A 19,253-nucleotide genomic window follows, 5' to 3' on the forward strand; every position below is an offset into this window, starting at 1 on the left:
GCTCTACTCTGTCAGAGAGGACAAAAGATACATTGAATACACTTTTGAAAAAATGGCTGGCTTATAATTACCCATTATGCTACATCCACAAAACTTGTGAATAAGGACTAGAACAGCAACATGTTACATGGAAATGTGTTTCATTTACATTGCTTTAAAGTTTATATTTTCAATGTGCTACAATATGAACCGTTGACATTATGTTTTGTTTAAACAGTATTATTCCATGAAGGCTATTTTAACAGTGATCTGTACAGTCAACTAACTACCAGTTTCTTTCTAGAGGCAATTTAAGGTAGTAACCTACACAAAAGGGATGCAACTTTTATTTATAATAGATAACAACCTTTGTATCTTTCACAAAAGAAAAACTGGCTTAGGAATTTTCTATTATATGTCTCAGGTGCCATAAGTTAGTCCAATCAGTTGGAATGACCTATGCTACATAATATGGAAAAAGTAGCCAAACCAAGGACTTAGAAAACCATTTTTAAAACCTTAGAGATTTGCTAAATAACAGTTAAGCTATTTCACATACAAGATTTTAGGAACAATAAGTAAGCTTGAAATGTCCAAAATAATTTTTTTCTAATGGCAGCTGTGGTAGAACAGACACTCTTGTGCTCAAACATCTTAAAAAAGGCTTTTATCCAGCCCAAGCATCAACAGTCATGTGATCTTGAGATAGATCATAAGCCTAGCTCCCTACCTCTACCACCAGCTACATTAAGGAATATACACACACACATGCCTTTTGAGGAACAAACAGGGAATCATATCGGAAGCGGAAACATTTTTAAATGGTGGACCTGTAATGGCCATGGATTCATTCCTTCATTTAAATAAACATTAAATAACTACCCACTATGTGCCAGGTGCTTGTGATACAGAGATTAATAAAATGCCTTCCCTACCCTTGAGGAGAGTTCACACCTTTTGGATGATACATCTTTGAAAAAATGCACTGAAAAGTAACTGAAGGCTCCCCAAAGATGGACAAGATGGCCAGTATATTAGAGCAAGTAATTGCAACTAGAGGCCAAAAATATGATAAAAGTGACAATGGTTCTTTTAAGAATAGGTCAAATTGAGATTCTTAACAGAAACAAAAAGGCCAAGGTAATATTGTAAACATGACTGGAAGAGATGTCCAGCCTGTACATTTCAGACAAGAAAACAGAATGATAGCGTCAACCATCATGTTCCTGACAGAATAAACCTTACAAGACAAAGAAAAACCATGTTTTGAACAAAAGGACATGATCTGGCTCTGGCATGTAGAATTACTTTAGAAACAGGCTATACCATGGTCTCAATGTTTTTTGTACCCCCAAAATTCATATGTTGAAATTCTAATGCCCAATGTGATGGTATTAGGAGGTGGGGCCTTTGGAAGGTGAATAGGTCATAAGAGCATAGTCTCATGAATCAGATTAATGCCCTTTAAAAAGAGAGCTCCATTGCCCCGTCTACCATGTGAGGATACAACAAGTTAGCAGTCTGCAACCCGGAAGAGGGCCCTCATGAGAACCCAACCATTCTGGCACCCTGATCTTGGACTTCCAGCCCCCAAAACTGTGAGAAGTACATTTCTGCTGTCTATAAGCCCCCCAGTCTGTGGTATTTTGTTACAGAAGCCTGAATGGACTAAAACAGGCTAATAACTTATGCTAGACCATTTCTAAGAAATAGTATTTGCAAAACACTGCGCATCTCAAGGCAAGAACCAGAGAGCCAAGATGCAGAGAAATGCACCCAACAAAATAAAAGTATAATTGTAAAAACAACTATGCTTGAGAACACCAATTGCTGTCTTCTTTTTCATAGTAGAGATAAACAACTTCTTCATAACTAGTGTATAGTAAAGAAACTCCAGTAAAGCAAAACCTTAGGGAAAGGAAGCAGTCAACTGGTTTCCCTTTCCAAGGGATAGGAGAGAGTTGACAAAAAGATAAGAAGCTTCAAGGCTTAATGGCTCTTATATCCATACTGATCCAAAGACAAAATACTAAGTACACTCAAGATAATGTAGTCAAAGTGATTAAATGTCCCATAATCTACCAAAGAATAAAATCATTTGACTTGGGATTTTATTTTGTTTTTAATGTTTCTCTGGTCACTTAACAAGCAACCAAGAGGACCTGTGAGACTGAAGGAGGAGAGACTCTCACCCCACCCTTCCCCATCTCCAGCCAAATCTACAATCTTGGACACCAGGCGACAAATGAAGGTCCTGAGGTTTGGTGAAGAGGGCTCTGATTCTGGGTGAGAAGGAAAGGATCAGAGAGCCAAGGCCAAAAAGATCCTGGACCACTAAACCCAAAACCAGGAAGAACCATTTTCAGTCTCCAAAACCAAACTCGGAACTTCCCTGACGGTCCAGTGGATAAGACTCCACGGTCCCAATGCAGGGGGCCTGGGTTCGATCCCTGGTCAGGGAACTAGATCCCACATGCCGCAACTAAGAGCCCGCATGCCGTAACTAAAGATCCCACACACAACAACAAAGATCCTGCGCATGGCAACGATCCCACGTGTCGCAACTAAGACCCAGCACAGCCAGCTAAATAAATAAATAAATAAATAAGCAAACAAACAAACTCAAGTAAGCTAGCTCCATGACTAATTTTTAGCCAGAACTTCTGATTTAGAGCAGCGATCAGCACACCATGGCCTATGGGTCAAATCCATTCGATGTTTGTAAATAAAGTTGTGCTGGAACACAGACACACTCATTTATTTACATGTTGTCCATGGCTGCTCTCACACTACAATGGCAAAAGTGAGTAGCTGCAACAAAAACCATATGACCCACAAAGGAAAAAAATATTTACTATCTCATCCTTTACAGAAAAGGTTTGCTGACCACTAATTTAGAAGAAATAAAAGAATACCTAGCTATTACTTTTTTGAAGGGCATTCAGAAGAGTAGAGTGCTTATAGTTTAGTTCAGCAATCAAAGGAGTCCATCTTTGGGAATTCCCTGGCAGTCCAGTGGTTAGGACTCCGTGCCTTCACTGCCGAGGGCCCAGGTTCAATCCCTGGTCAGGGAACTAAGATCCCCCAAGCCACGTGGCACGGCCAAAGAGTCCATCTCTGATATCCTTTCCTCTAATTTCTAAAAGATGCTTTTTGCCATCTTGATGCAGGGATCATTTGAGAGGCATCTATGATATGGCAGCTCAAGGGACTAATAATCACTATCCATTCCTATTAAGTTTTTCAAGCTTACTGTCAGACAAACACCAGGCAGACTCATAATGGTTCCTATTCCTTGCTTTCTTGCAGTAAACAGCCCAAGGCTATCTGATAGGATATACTGTTTATTACATTTAGGACATAAACACTTCGATGTGCCAGAATCTTTTAGGGAGCAAATGACCACCTTTTAACTATAGAATGATAAATAAGGATTTCTCCTGATCAGACCAAGTACCCTGAAATATAAGTGTATCTAAAATGCATGCCTCGGGACTTCCCTGGTGGCGCAGTGGTTAAGAATCCGCCTGACAATGCAGGGAACACGGGTTCCAGTCCTGTTCCAGGAAGATCCCACATGCCACGGAACAACTAAGCCCGCGTGCCACAACTACTGAGCCTGAGCTCTAGAGAGCCCACAAGCCACAACTACTGAGCCCACGTGCCACAACTACTGAAGCCTGCGAGCCTAGAGCCCTTGCTCCACAAAGAGAAGCCACCGCAATGAGAAGCCCGTGCACTGCAACGAAGAGTAGCCCCTGCTCGACACAACTAGAGAAAGCCCACGTGCAGCAACGAAGACCCAACGCAGCCAAATAAATAAATAAATTTATTTTTAAAAAAATGCATGCCTCCCAAACCAGATATCAGTTCTGCCAATGGCTGGTGAAGGAGATCAGACCTGAGATAGCTTTGTATAAGGTATTATCTGTCTAGGTTGCTCCTAAAGAGAAAGCAATGGGAATAAACAAGAGGAAACTCATCCAAAGATGCCATGAAAAGCAGGATGCTATGTTAGTGAACTGCTCTGGACAGATGAGACAAGGCCTACCTGAAGTCTGCATTGAGGGGGAATCCGATAAATTCTACCTCTTAAAGAGTGAGTACTCACTGGAATTGAAGTCTTAACCTCAACTTTAATGTCAATGAAAAATTCCTTTCTCAGACAATGGGGGAGGAGGGAATCAGCTAGCCAAAGAGAAACAAACACTAAGCCAGGAAGATGAACTTTCTCAAATCCTCCATGTCAGGGAAAAGAGGCTAAGAATCACTATAAACTCTACTAGAAAGGGGGAAACATTCATTCGTTTTTTGATGAGTATTTATCCAACACCTACGTACCAGGCACTGAGGTTAGAGGTACTAAACAAAACAGACAAAAACCCTTGTCCTCATGGAACTTACTTACATTCCAGTGGGGGTGTGGCATAAAATACGGTGCACATTATATGGTGTTAAGTGCTCAGAAGAAAGACAGTGAACCACAGGGAGTGTCGGGGTGGGGGGTGGCCATATAAGGCTACACTGAGGAGGTGGCATTTGAGTGTTTCTGGGCTAGCGTGCTTTGCAGTACACCTGACGGACTAGAACAGAGGTTTGGCCCAAGAAATCAAATTGTTTATACTCATGGAATATCCATGTGAGTTATGAGCTTGCAGTTGTGACTGTCACACTGTTCTTCAGAGACAGTAACATAACCTGTTCTCTGTGGGGACATAGTTCAAGAAAAGAGAGTACACAGCATACATTTTTCCCAGTTAGATAAAAGCACACTTTCAAGAAAATCCCTCTTTGAAATGTTCCCAAAATAACAAAGGACTAAAAAAGTATAAACTCACAAGGACAAAAAAATAGAAGAAACAAGGACAGACAAGAGATATCAACAAATAAGCAGATAAAGTAAAAAAAAAAAAAAAAGTGAGAACCTTATACAGCAGAGAATTTTTTTGTGGGGAATACCATCTTAAGAGAGTACATGGCAGTATATAAGGAAAGACAAACTTATAGCAAGGCAGTACTGACAAACATCTCAAACTAGATCAAAATTCTGCAGGAAAAATGTAGAGCCTACCCTGGAAAGAACAGAAAGGAAACCCTACAGGAGGATTTTTTTTTAATGGGTCACTGCTACACAGGTAAGCAAGAGACCTGCAGCCTTAGAGGGCTGCCAGTCTTGGTGTTAATTTGACAATGGAAGAAAGTAGCAAAGAGACTAAATCAGCTGCCAGAACTAGACTTACTTCAAAGAAAAGGGTAAATTTAAACTAAAAGCTCCTTACCTCTATACCTGTTGGCCACCAAAAGCTTAAGCTAAAAACAAAAATTACTGTAGTAAATCTGGTTTTATCTGGGTCCCCACTGGAGAAAGGGGATAAGGATTGGGACACCTCCTCTCTCTTTCTCATCCATAAATTTCAAAAACAGAGAAAGAACTGAGAATTGAGCATAAGCATCCTCTAAAATATAACCAGTGAAGCAGGAAATATGACTACTTTTCCAACAGGTCTCAAAACTTAAGACATCTAGGTGTTGCAAAATCTTCCCTGAGATAGCATAACACCTAACAAATAGCAAAAATTCTTTCCATTCTTGAAAAATCAGGAGTACCCTATTTTTCTATCATTCATTCCTCCTTTCTATAGAAGCCAACTATTTCCTCCAAATGCTCAATGCAAATAAAAAGAACAATGCTAAAGAAATTCTATTTAAAAGGTAGGGAAAGTAACACTTTCCTATTTGTTACACTTTTACAACATCTGCACTTACTTTAACAGACTGTTGTAAAGATAAAATAAAATGTGTATCAAAGTTGCTCGGTATTTTTAAAATCAAGTTCAAAAGAACTAAACATCTCCACGTTTCAAGAGTTCACCGAAGATTTTATTAAAGTTTCATATTTGCTTACTTATTTTCTGCCCTCCATAAAATTATTGGAAAATACTTAAAAATTAAAGATAGAAATACTAGAGAGCAGAAACTAATACAAACACGAAGGTAAGAGTAACAAAAAGATTTCTTATAAATATCATCCCAAATTTTTTTATTATTGATAATAATCTTAAAAGTACAAGCTAGACATTTCTCTCGTTTCTTAATTTAAAAACAAAAAACTATAGGGAATGCACTAGTTTTGTCTTTATGGATATTCTTCAACAGTTAAAAAAATTTATCTTAGCAACACATAGTATATATAGATATACGTCTTACCTATTAAAGATTTGATATTTTCTAAGATTAAATCACTGGTAATATTTCCAGATAAATCTTGCCCCAATTCAGCAATCAGCTTGGCATAACCTTCATTTTCTTCTCTTAACAAATTAAATTTTTGCTGCTTATAACTGAAATTAAACATCATAAAGCAGATAAAATTAATTTCAATTAACAAGCTTGCATAAGAGTATTGTATTCTTCTCATTGAATTTTCTTACTCTCTTATATAAAACAATCATAAGAACAGTTGTTGAAAGTTTACCTCTTTGTCTATCTTTTAGGATAGAAAATAACAGTGATTCTTAAGGGACACCCCAATGTTAATTACACAAGGAAAGGATATCGCTAATAACATAACACTATTTCCATCATTGACAAGAATATACCTTAAAGCCACAGTTGTAAATTATTTTATTGGTAGTAATAAAAGCATTGAATATTATTTTAACTTCTAACATGGAAAAAAATTAACATTGGTTTCACACAGGTAAAGTTCACTGCTGACTCAATAACCGTAGGCTACTCTTAAAAGGAAAAAACACAAGACACGTGCTAACAGCAACAACAACAAAAATCTTCAAAACGCCTTTAGAAACTTCTAGTATTCAACATGAGAACTAAAAAACATGCTCAGGTACTTGATCTGCAACATAAAAATACCTGTACTTACAAGAGTTTTGTCTTGATTTTAACTGACTTTTGATTGAATTGCTGTGATTGTTTGATAAGTCCTAACGATTCCAATGTTTCTGGATCCAAGCGTTCCTTTAGAACTGTGTCTGAAACTAAATACTGTATTAAAAAATATTAAAGGCCATTTACTCCTCAGCATTCCAACTATGCATTCACAATCTTAAAACATATTCAAAATAATTTCCCCAAATAAGAATATTAAAATCACCTTATATATATACATCAACAACTTTATTAAAAGGCTTGGAACTTCAATCTAACAAAAATGATGACTCTCCAAGTACTGAAACATACAGCTTTTAAAAAATTCACTAAAAATTATATGTCATGCTGTACACAACCTACAAATGACAAGAACTACAGATGTAATTCTGATTAAACTTGAGTTTGTCAACTGAATTTTCTTTAAGATAATGCAGCATTTCAGCCTTCTTTGGTTTCTACTGTTTAAGTCAAATTCTATTGTCTGTCCTTGCAGCAAAGACAAGGACATTCTTCCAGGTCTGAGTAATGGCATTCCGCCTTGGTTTTAAATTTATGAACATAAAATGGTTTGCTAGACAATGATTATGATGAGCTCTAGAATTAATTATTTTTAAACTACCTCCATTCTTTTTCTCCTTGCCTAATAGTTTATGAAAAATTGTTCAGTTTAAAAGCTGTCCATATCATTTCTACTCACTTGATAGATGCTTACCTGTTCCTTAGTTAGGAACTTACTAGGTCAGGAATATCACCAAAGGTTTTCTATGCATAGATAGTTTAAGTGATATGGTAGCATGCCTATTTCGTAGAAAAAAATTAGCATGTCTAATTTTACAAAGCATTCCATTTCAAAACCCAAATCTCACCTTATAATGAATAGTCAACTGAATGTCAATATCCTCCTCCATTAACATGATTATCTGTGATTACAATCATTCCACATAAAATTTAGAAATGGAAAGTATTTTTTAAAACTTACCAAACATGCTAATACCAATTGTGTAAAATAGTCTCTCTTGCTTTTTTCTTCTAAACAATTTGTCTCAATATCTATAATGACAAAGAAAAAGAAAGATGAAAGTTTGATTTTTCTAGACTCCAGAACTATAATACGATACCTGTTTTCTTTAAAACTAGCTAAATTTAAAATGCCTCATTCTGAATTTGGGGAAAAAATTTAAACTGTGGTAAGCATAAGCAGTCCTTCATGTGCATATGAATACTTAAAGATTTATAAATACTTATAATTTATAAATATTTATAATTTCTCCTGATACTGAAAAACCGACCTTGTGACCAATGGCATAGCCATAAAATGGTAAGTTGATTATGGAGCTATGTGCTAAGGCACTGCAAGCAACAAAGCTTCCAAAAAATACTGTTTTCAAAAATGGAAACATATGGGAATTCCCTGGCGGTCCAGTGGTTAGGACTTGGCGCTTTCACTGCCAAGGGCCAGGGTTCAATCCCTAGTTGGGGAACTAAGATCCCACAAGCCACGCAGCACGCAGCACGGCCAAAAAAAAAAAAAAGGGAAACATTCAAGCAAAGTTTAAACAACCACATGTCAGAGATGCTAAGGTAAAAAGCTGAACTGGGTGACAACAAAGATCTCTTCTAATACTAAAGATCCTATTACTCATGAAGATCAAACCCTTGACTTTGGCCACCTTGGTACCATGTTCTAACCAAGCTACTTGGTCACCAACTCTATGAAAACTGTATTAAAAGATATTTTTAACATCCTATTTTGAATTACAATTCTAGTCAGCAAACAAAACTTCACTCAAGATTTTCATTTTCTTCCTACTGAAATATTTTTTTTAAAAACTGAGACCTCCTTGAGTTTCAGTACATTATTCAAAAAATTTGTCAAACAATTTTCTGATCTAAAGTATAGAGGAAATAAACAATTAGCTCTAAATGCTAAGCATCAAAAACTTCAACCAGGATTAGCAGGATTACAAAATTGATCTCAGGATTATTGTTTTAACTGATTACACACCATTACCTTATTTTTAAAGTCAATTCATATTTAGAATGTGCTATAGAAAAAGGCACCGATTTTAGTGATGTAATAAAAATTGCCCTCTAAAAGTTCCAGGGCTCCCCCAGACAGACATCCTACAACTGCTTTGCTTCAGTTTACTTTCTACTGCCATCACTAATAATCAAAAGAGAAGAGGACCTACCATTGAACACATCCACATTTTCCTGGCCCTTCTCCACTTTTCCTTCTTGGACAGTGCCATCTCCCAGTATTCTGGCCACTACAGCTAAGCACACAGTCAGCTCAAGCGTATTAAGGGAATTTCGAGGTGTAATTTATACAATGTAAATTGCAGTACAATCTCAATCTATCAATAAGACTTTTAATCCGTGTGTATCTCAACAATCCCTTCCAGGGACTCCTAGTTGTCTCCTCATTATCTAGTCTTCTGGTCCCTCCTCAGCCTAGAACTTCAAGGATACTGATCTTGAGGGGTCAGGACTAAAGTGGGCCTATTCTTTTAACCAATATCTATCTACCCTCAAAGGCCCTACAGTCCCTAAGATCTACCTCCAAAGTCCCCAGGATGAGAGCATTTGGGTAGCAGGTTCATCCTCTTCAAGTAAAGTCTACTCTCCTCTTAGCCATCGGACCTGATTAAGATATAACTCTCTGGGTTCTGACCATGTTAGCAAATGCTTAATGGGACCTCAGTAAATTTCTTGGCTAAACTATCTCAATAATCAATATAGGACTCTATTATCCCGATTATGCTTTCCCTGTTTTCTTTATTCTTTTTGTTCTAACTTATGAAACCATTCATTGTTCATTATTCATTCATTATTTCTGACTCCTCAACCCCAAATCAGCACCCAATAAGTTTTCTTTAATTTCCCTCTGATTTTCCTAAAAAGCCCTCAGCCATTTCCAACTCTAGGCCCAGTATCACCAACCACCTAACCCAGCTCAGAGGTCCCATCAGTACATCAAGTCACATCAGACTCTCCTTTCAGGTTAATATAGCTCTCAGGCCCCCTCACCCTTACATGATTAATCTTTTAAAGGATACTGTTATCTTAACCAGGAAAGTACAGCACTGATTTCTCTTATAACTGTTAAAATATTAGAAAGAGAACATGATATACTAGAAAGATCATGGACTCTAGAACCAAAAGGACCCAGGTTCAAACCCTGCCTTATACTAGTTGTGTGGCCTTGAAAAATCACTTTTCTGAGCTTTGATTTTCTGATCCATATCTCTACCTTACAGAAATTGCTGTGAAGATTAAAATGAAATTAAATGCTTAACATACAGAAGGTGCTCCAAAATGGCACCTACATTATTATTACTGTGATCATCATTATAATTATCATCATCATTATTATTAGAGGTAGCTCGCGTTCTTACTCCTATTCCCCTACCTTGGTCTGGGGTCACCCTTGGATCATTTTTTTTCTGCCAAGGGTGGGGGTACGTGAGTGAGGGGGCAGGTGAGGGAAATTCTCTTTCCAAGTTTGCCGTCCTAATCTTGCTTGTAAAAATGGACTGGATAGGCTAAAAGAAATTTCCCAAGAGCAACCAAACATCATCTTCATGAATTCATGTTACTAGTAAAAAGCCATGACTTGTAATAATAATTCATATTATATAACTAAATAACTATGAAGGGAAAATATATCCTAATAAGTCAATTAAAAAAAAGAAATTACTAGAACTTACTAGTAAGCTGATAATTGATGATTACCCAAAGAAAGATATAAAATGTACTCCTGACACTATCAATGAACAACAGCTTCCACACAATGGTACCTACAAATCACTCTTTTAAGTCTTAAAAATTTATAGTAAAAACAAACAATTTTCTAAATTGAAACCTGTCTCGTGTTATATTTATTAGTAACATAATATAACATCTTTAGTGCCTGCTCTAAAAATTAAGCTTAAAAGGTTTTTGTTGTTGGCATAAATCAATCAATCCAATAGATAGCATGAACAAATACTTTATCATCTAAACCAGGATAGTTTGAAGATTGAAAGAAGGCACAATTAATAATTACGCCAGGAAAACAAAACAAAAAGGGGACATAATGGTCACCAATCAATGGTCTTTTCATTTATCACTCACGGTCCACACACATTTTGACCTGTTCCCAACCTTACTGTTGTTATAAAATCTTAAACGTCCTGAAGGATCAAGGACCAGACATTTAGATTTGTTGCAATCAAATCTGGGATTCTCAGTAAGACATTTAAGTAACCTATCTAATTCTAAGAGTTAAGATTAACGAGCTAAAATAATTCATTCCAGCTTGACAAACTCTCAGAGGAGAAGTCATATTTTAAAGCGAATATTATAATGTTTGGTAATGTTTTCTAACAGATCAAAGTTACAGAATGCATAAGACTGATGAGGAAAACTGTGCTCAAAGATACTTTAATTCAGATTTAAAAATCAGAGAAATATATTTGTAATATACATTATTTTTTAAATCCATGCCTCCCATGGAGGGACACTACCTTTTGTTCTAAGTCAAAGAAATATTCCTTTCTTATCTTGCATGAATTCTTATTTTTTCTGGACAAATAGAGAAGTTGCTATTTCCAAAGCTGGTTTCTCATCCTCAAAACAAAAGTACTTTTGATTACTTTGGCTCTTCTTGCTCTCTCTAAAATTAAGAAGAATCAGAAGAGTACAATAGTAAAGTAAATACCTCTTGAGTATCCTGAGTTTGAGATTCTGACATTCATTGATAATCTGCATTGAATAATATTATGTGGTTACTAAAATCTGAATAATTCAGACTAACTTAACCTCAGAAAACCTGGGTTTTTTTTACCTGAAATGACTTAATTTAGCTCAATTTTATATAAAGATACATTCTGAAAAACTCAAACTATTTGAATTATAAACTAAAACTATTTAAAGCTAGCTTATAAATAGTAACTGTACTCACATTTGACTTATAATATATATTCCCTATAAAGTAAAAAAAAAACCAATATATTCTAGATTTGTAGAAACATTTGTAAAATCCTTAGTTTGAAAGAAAGCATTTTATTTAACACAGTACATTAATTTACCAAACAACACTTTTTACAGGTGAAATAAAGGCTTATTAATACCTACCTAATATGCAGAATACGTCAGCAAGAATGGAGGGCATATCTTCACGAAATTCCTAATTTTAAAAAATACAATTATTCATAGTAAATACTAGAATAGCACACTAGCAATTATTATGGTTTCAGAATAACACTCTTCAGTAAAACTTAAAAACAAAACCCTAATACCACTATGTTGACAAATAATAAAAGTTTTCAAGTTTCATAACATAGAGAAAATTAAGAGGGAGATAATGGTTGGAAAAAATGTTTAAATGTCTACCATGAAATAACTTGTGTTAAAAAAAAAAAAAGAAACTTAAAACAAGCACCTCAGGAAATAATAAAGAACACAAATGAGTTAACATTTTTCCAGTGAAGTTTCATGTCACCTACCTAAAGCAAGACTGTTAAATATGGTACATTTTTCATCTAAAACTTTAAACGTTGTGCTCATGCCTGAGTCAACACTGATCTATGCAAAAATCATAGTATTATCAGAACAAAAATCTAAAAAATGCAATATGAAGATGAAAATAATTACCAAAAAATCTATCTTTATTTTCTTTATGCACTGATGTTTGCAGCCTTTGGAGAAACTGACCCGAAACTCTCCCCTCATTTCTGGATGAATACTTCAGCATTTATCCTAGATTTGTCTCCTGACTTCCCACTCCCACACCCAATTTTAGAGCCATTTTCCATTAGTAAGGATCATAGTTCAATTATTGCAATTAGTTTGCTGGCACTATAGCAACCCTAAAATTAGCCTATTTTCAGAGAGTAAAGGAAAGAAATATAATTCTAAAGGAAAAACTGGTAGCTGTAAGAGACAGACAAGATATGTTTCTGTGGCTAAGATATGGGACAGTGCAATATAGGACTATGAGAATCTAGCCACGACAAAGAATCCAGCTGCAGAAGTATATATATCACTAAGGACTCAAAGAAAGGGAAGCTAAGTAAGAACAAAACACACATTAAGTTCATTTGGACTATTCATTTTCAATAAATGGGAAAAGTATTAGAATCAAATTCCATTAACACACTAAACCCTATACTGATGCCCAATTTACAGAATGAAATAACCTTAATTGCCGATCAGACATTAGTCTCTTCTTAAGGGCTATGAAATTTGGCTATGTCTACTTGAATGCAAGTGCTCCAAAACAATAGAGCAAGACAAGAGTTTTCAAACATGGAATATTAGTTGTTGAAGAAATAGACTACTCCAACACAAGCTAATCAGATAGAGACAGTTTAGAGGTAAAAGAGAAACTCATATTGAACCTCTACTGCTCAAATACATCTCAACATGATGGGGGAAAAAATCACAACTACTAAACATAGAAAGTCCTTAAGACCATCCTCAGGAAAGCACAAAAATCATACAAAGAAAAAGGCCACAGAAGCTTAAAGCAGCACAGGGGAAATTCATACTGACATCAAGAAACTCCAGGTACCACCTCAATAATACTTATTATGAAAGCTGTTCTCAACTGGGCAGATAATTTTATTTATACAAGTGTAATAAAACCCAGCCTAATAATAATAGAATAATACACCACTTGTAATAAAATGAAACTTAACTCCTGCTTTACAATAAACACCCTTACAATTTGAGAGTTCATCTTTCAATTCAAATACCAAACAACCATGGAAAGTATCTGGTCTGAATCTAACTTAAATTCTCTAATAAATAAAAGAGTGAAACAGAATAACCACTTAAAGGTTAGGGGAAAATCTAGTTATTATTTTCTAAAGCAAACAACAAACAACATGAAAATCAGCATCAAGTGAACATTAGAATCATACAACCTCAATTTAAGATAATTTAATCCTCAATTTTTAAAATACATTTAATTTCTAAACATAACCACAAACAAAAGAAAATGCCTTGTTATACTATACTGGGAGAACAGTCTAACCAAATTATTTTTTTATAGGAGCTTTTTTTTTTTTTTGCCCTCCCAGCTTACATAATATTTCCTGCTCTACTCACAACCAGAGAAAAAGATTAAAATACCTATATTTCTGTCTAGCAACAATGGCTTACCAATATTATCTTAAAACATTCACTATTATAATTTTGAATAAAATGAAACACAAGTTATACACTTCAGGGATCCTTGCATCAAAGGCAGAAAGAAATATGTAACAATTATCAAATTTAAAAAACATATATATACTTACACTAATGTCATTAAGAACATTAGATGCCTGTTCATGCTTTAGATTTCCTTTAATGACATGGTATGATAACTCATAAAGAGCTTGCTGGAAATCTGTCAAACATAAAAGAAAGAGTATAATGACACAGTCTCTTGAACATGAAAGGTAGACTCTCTAGGGGAAGATCTACGTATTTCCTACTTCTCGGAATTATTATAAACATCAATAATGATTAAGAAAACTATACTTCTAATGCTTTTCTCTAGCAGATTTTTTCCTTTTATTTTCACAAAAACACAATACTTAAAGAGTAGAAAAAAGTTAACCTTGACTCCACTACTATAACATAACTACTGCTTGAGCACTTCCAATCTTTTTCTATATGTCTACATATTTTACATACTTGCATTCATAGTTTACATCATTTGGTATTCTGATTACCTGACAAACACTTTTAAAAGCATTTTCTCGTGCTACCAAAGTCTACGAAATTATTTTTAATGACTGCATAGAACTCTAGCAAGTGAATATAAACTAACCATTCTTCTCGCCAGGAGATTCACAGATTTTTCTAACTATATTCAGATTATAGTCAATTTAATCGCAGGGCTACACTGACAACAGATAAGGAATAGCAGTAAATATAAAATTTAATTTTACCCATATCCTACTGTCAGAGAAATTTCTCCCCAAAATCTCATTTTCTCCTCTATTTCCATCAGAATTCAAACTAAAATACATTCAGCCCTCTGTATCCATAGGTTCTGCATCCACAGATATGGAGGGCTGACTTTAGTCACTGTACAATGCCATTTTATATAAGGGACTTGAGGATCCTTGGATTTTGGAACCAATCCCCTGCAGATACTAAGGGATGATCATAATTACATATGTACATACACACATAAAACATCACTCCTATGAGAACTGTCAACCACATGTACGGTAGTCTCATTCACTATTAATTAGCATAGCCCCCCTTTCCTGGAGAAGGAATTTGGGGAGGGGGGAGGAGTTAATGGTCAGGTGAACACCTCCTTCCAGCCACCTTTTTCTTTAGTCCCATACACTAAAATCTTTATCTCCTTCCTCTCATTAAAAGTAGGAAAACAAGTAGCTCTAAAAACATTAATGTAAAATAAAGTCAATTTATAATCCACTTTTGAAATAAATCACAAAATCTTTCAGGGAAATATAACAAGTTAAGAAATCAAATATTTGGGAGTTCCCTGGTGTTCTAGTGGTTAGGATTCGGTGCTTTCGCTGCTGTGGCCGGGGTTCAATCCCTGGTCGGGAAACTGAGATCCTATAAGCTGTGCAGCGCGGCCAAAAAATAAAAATTTAAACGAGAAATCAAATATTTAAAAATCTTCTCCTTTGGTCTACTACTAGCCACAAAAAAGGAACATAACAGAAATCAAAACTTTTATCAATCCCCCTTTAAACAATGAAAATAGTATTTTACAATGAAATAAATTTGTCCATTAAATTATTCACAAAAGAAATACAGCCAGATTATCCCAATTCCTTATGAAGAATCCATTAAATATATCCTACCTTTTTCACAAATATGCCTTCATTATGCTTATAGTAAACTATATAAAAACTAAAATTCAAAGGAAAAATTTCTGTTAGTATGGTAGGAATATGAGGTCAATTTCATGCTTTCAATTTCCATTAATAAAATGCTTTTATAACAAAGAATAGCCATTTGAAGTTATCCAGATAACTTAAGATTTTTTAAAAAGCAATCACTCTTAGAAACACAAAACAGCTGAGCATCATAAACTAAATTCCCATAAGAATATGGACTCACAGGGGCTGAGGGAATTCTAATCTTAATCAAAGGAGATTAAAGTAGAGAACAAATGGCCCAGGTCATCTTGCTGACACTAAGTGACATAAAAACAATCACAATGTAATCCACAAAGTAGCAAAGATAGTCCCCAATTCACATGTTATTTAAATGCCCATTTAAGTGGCTAGGAAGTCCTGTCGTATTTTATCCACAGAAATAGTAAGTGGTGTCTTAAAGACCACCAAGGCTAGTCCCACAAAGCCCTGCAAAATCTACACTAAAGTTGAAAAACTTTACATTTACAGTGGGGAGGAAAACTTACAACCCTTATAATTACACAGAAAAGAATAAATGCTAACGTTTCAGAAAAAGCAGCTTTAAGAACAGCCACAAGTAAAAGGGACTTCTAGACATTCTTTGTGGAATTTGAACATTTTAGACACTAGTTCTTGGTTATGTCGAATATCACTAAGACTACTCATGTTTATCAGCCATCCTTACGATGTTATTTTACGGGAGGTGGGGAAGAGACTTATAAAAAGAACAAGGAGAAACAGCGTGTGCAAGGGAAACTGCCCGCCTGAAATGAAATCAATTTGAGGGAGAGGCAGAAAGGGAAAGGGCACAAGGAACACCACCCAAACTCAATCCTCCTGAGATAGACGAAGGAAATTCTGAAGAAACAACATTCAGTTCCCTGCATGGACTACCCACTGGGGCCCTCAGACCAAAGCTTGATTGTTGGCAGATATCAGCCAAAGAGTGTTATGCGTTGAGAAAGTAGGCAAGGGCAAGCAAGAGAGAACACCTGCAACTGAGCCAATGAGGCCACACTCCTACTATTTGGGGTTTCATACATGAATCAGAACAACCATGCAAATTAACAATAATCTGATAGTTATTAAACATCCACACAGTCCCATTTAAAACTGGAAGAGTAATCACCCTGTTACGCTATTTATAGTTTTTCTGAGAATTCTTTTTCTTATTTTATCTACTTAAGGTTTCAATCGCAAACAAGATCCAAGTTAACTGAGAAGTTAGAAACTTGTTTTAAACATAACGTGAAAAAAATAACTATCCAAATGCTTTTAAAAAGGAATCTTTTTTTACTCTCTTACATTTCTGACAGTCAACTGACTTATTCAAAAAAGAAGGCATTATATCAACCTCAGAAATCTTTATGAATGATCATGCAATTTTAAAAGCAGGATGATTGGAAAATAACTTTGGGGATTGGACTAGGAATGTTAACAAGTCTTACCCAAATGACAGAAAGAAAAATGGCTTACTCATTTGTTTAAAAATGCTTTCTATTCAGAAACCCAAACGTTCTTCAAAAAGTATATATTCTCATATTAAGGTAATATTTAATTTTTGATAAAAGTAAACTTATCTACAGAAAATTATCTAATAATTTTTTATTTAAAATAGAATATTGACTATAAATTATTTTTCCAGATTTGAAAAAAAAATGTTATGGGTTCTATCCCCAATGAAAGCTACATATGAAAATGCTTTAAACTTACTGGGCATTACTGCTTTTGTTTTTGCCCCTCCTTTTCTAAATCCATATACCTAATTTTAAATTAATGAACGTTAAATAGCAAATCCTTTAAAATTAACATAACTAAAAATTTACACCCTGTTTAATAACATTTTACTTAATAAACCATATTTGTGATATGCAGTAGTAAACAACTCCGTTCCTCTTAATGTTTTCCATGACACTACCTTTAACAAGATCCCCAGATACCACCTAAACATAACCAGCTTTAGTAAAAACACTGAACCTCAGTTTCTGGAAGTTACCTAGTGCAAAAAAGATCAGAATAGTTTTTTTTTTCCATGCTAGCTCTTCTCTTCTGTTTATGATTGATACCTAGCCTGTATAAGTTTTACTACAGCTAGCAACTGCTGAAATGTAGGTAAATATACCATGTTACAATTATAAAAGCCAAGCAATATTATATGACTATTATGCAGGTCAAAAGACAACCATACACAGAGATATATATAGTCTTACTATAACTATAGTTTTAATCTCAATTCTAATATATTCATATAAAAGCTTTATATAATGTGAATATCTTAGACCTTTTGCTTTTATTCATAAAATTTAACAGAAAACAGGATATTTATTAATTTTGACCAAGCCAAAAATAATAGCTATGATACTTTTATTTATTTATTTTTGGGGCTGCGTTGGGTCTTTGTTGCAGCGCACGGGCTTTCTCTAGCTGTGGCAAGAGGGGGCTACTCTTCATGGGGGTGCACGGGCTTCTCATTGTGGTGGCTTCTCTTGTTGTAGAGCATGGGCTCTAGGCACGCAGGCTTCAGTAGCTACAGCACGCAGGCTCAGTAGTTGCAGCACGCGGGCCCTAGACTGTGCAGGCTTCAGTAGTTGTGGCACGTGGGCTCAGTAGTTGTGGTGCACGGGTGGTAGGGTGCGCGGGCTTCAGTAGTTGTGGCTCACGGGCTCTAGAGCGCAGGCTCAGTAGTTGTGGCACACGGGCTTAGTTGCTCCATGGCATGTGGGATCTTCTCGGACCAGGGATCAAACCAATGCCCCCTGCATTGGCAGGAGGATTCTTAACCACTGCGCCACCAGGGAAGTCCTATGATACTTTTAAAAGTCTTACCTCTATAAGTCGAACTATCATGGCTTTTATTTTCACTGAGGATCCGGCAAAAATGCAAACTAGAATAAAACAAATAATCTGTATTAATTTCTAATCCTAACATAGATAATCCTTATAGAGCAAATTATATCAACTAAAAATATCTGGAAATGTATCCGATATTTTTAAATCCATTAGTTTATAATTTAAATAAAACAAACCTATAAACCCTAATTGGTCAGAACTGGAGGATGCTAGTGAATCAAGTCATTATTTTGAAAACTGGTAAATAAAGAATGAAAATCAAGCACTTATTCTGCCTTTTGTATATGAACGAATAGTTGATAAGAAATGCCTCTGTTAGTATTTCAGCTAACAAACGAAGGAATGGTAGAATTAGAACATCATCATTTTAAGGTCCCTAATAAATTAAAGGATCTAAGCATCTATTAATGGCTGTTCACATCACAAGAGACAATCAGATATTATGTGCCTCCTGATCCTGATATACAAGAATACACCACCATCTATGAAGTTGTCTTTAAAGGGGGGGGGGGCAATAACTTAAATTCAAACTGTGGGAAACTCTATAGGACAATGGCCCAGTCTCTTCAACAAATATATTACAAGGGAAAATAAAAGATGGTGTGGGATCCTCAGGGTGAAAAAGGCTTAAGAGATATATCGATCACAGTGTAT

The 19,253-nt window shown here is 35.4% G+C and overlaps 1 protein-coding gene across 19 annotated transcripts in view; it reads right to left on the bottom strand.

Moving 5' to 3' along the window:
* THOC2 (THO complex subunit 2) overlaps positions 1-19,253 on the bottom strand; it is a 105,751-nt gene that overhangs the window by 72,720 nt on the left and 13,778 nt on the right. For 12 of the 19 annotated variants that reach the window (XR_014239566.1, XM_082376995.1, XM_082376992.1 and 9 more), the window contains exons 2-8: positions 18,576-18,634; positions 14,157-14,248; positions 11,989-12,040; positions 9,063-9,146; positions 7,850-7,920; positions 6,863-6,984; positions 6,187-6,320 (exon numbers count right to left, since the gene is read on the bottom strand). Coding sequence is in view for 18 of the 19 variants with exons in the window: in XM_082376995.1 (XP_082233121.1) it covers positions 6,187-6,320; positions 6,863-6,984; positions 7,850-7,920; positions 9,063-9,146; positions 11,989-12,040; positions 14,157-14,248; positions 18,576-18,634 (614 nt within the window). In the remaining variant the exon portion in view is untranslated. The remainder of the gene's footprint in view (positions 1-6,186; positions 6,321-6,862; positions 6,985-7,849; positions 7,921-9,062; positions 9,147-11,988; positions 12,041-14,156; positions 14,249-18,575; positions 18,635-19,253) is intronic. The other 7 variants (XM_082376989.1, XM_082376987.1, XM_082376985.1 and 4 more) reach the window with 1 other exon arrangement.

Source organism: Balaenoptera borealis (assembly GCF_965194805.1).
Source record: "Balaenoptera borealis genome assembly, chromosome: X".
NCBI classification, from domain to species: Eukaryota; Metazoa; Chordata; class Mammalia; order Artiodactyla; family Balaenopteridae; genus Balaenoptera; species Balaenoptera borealis.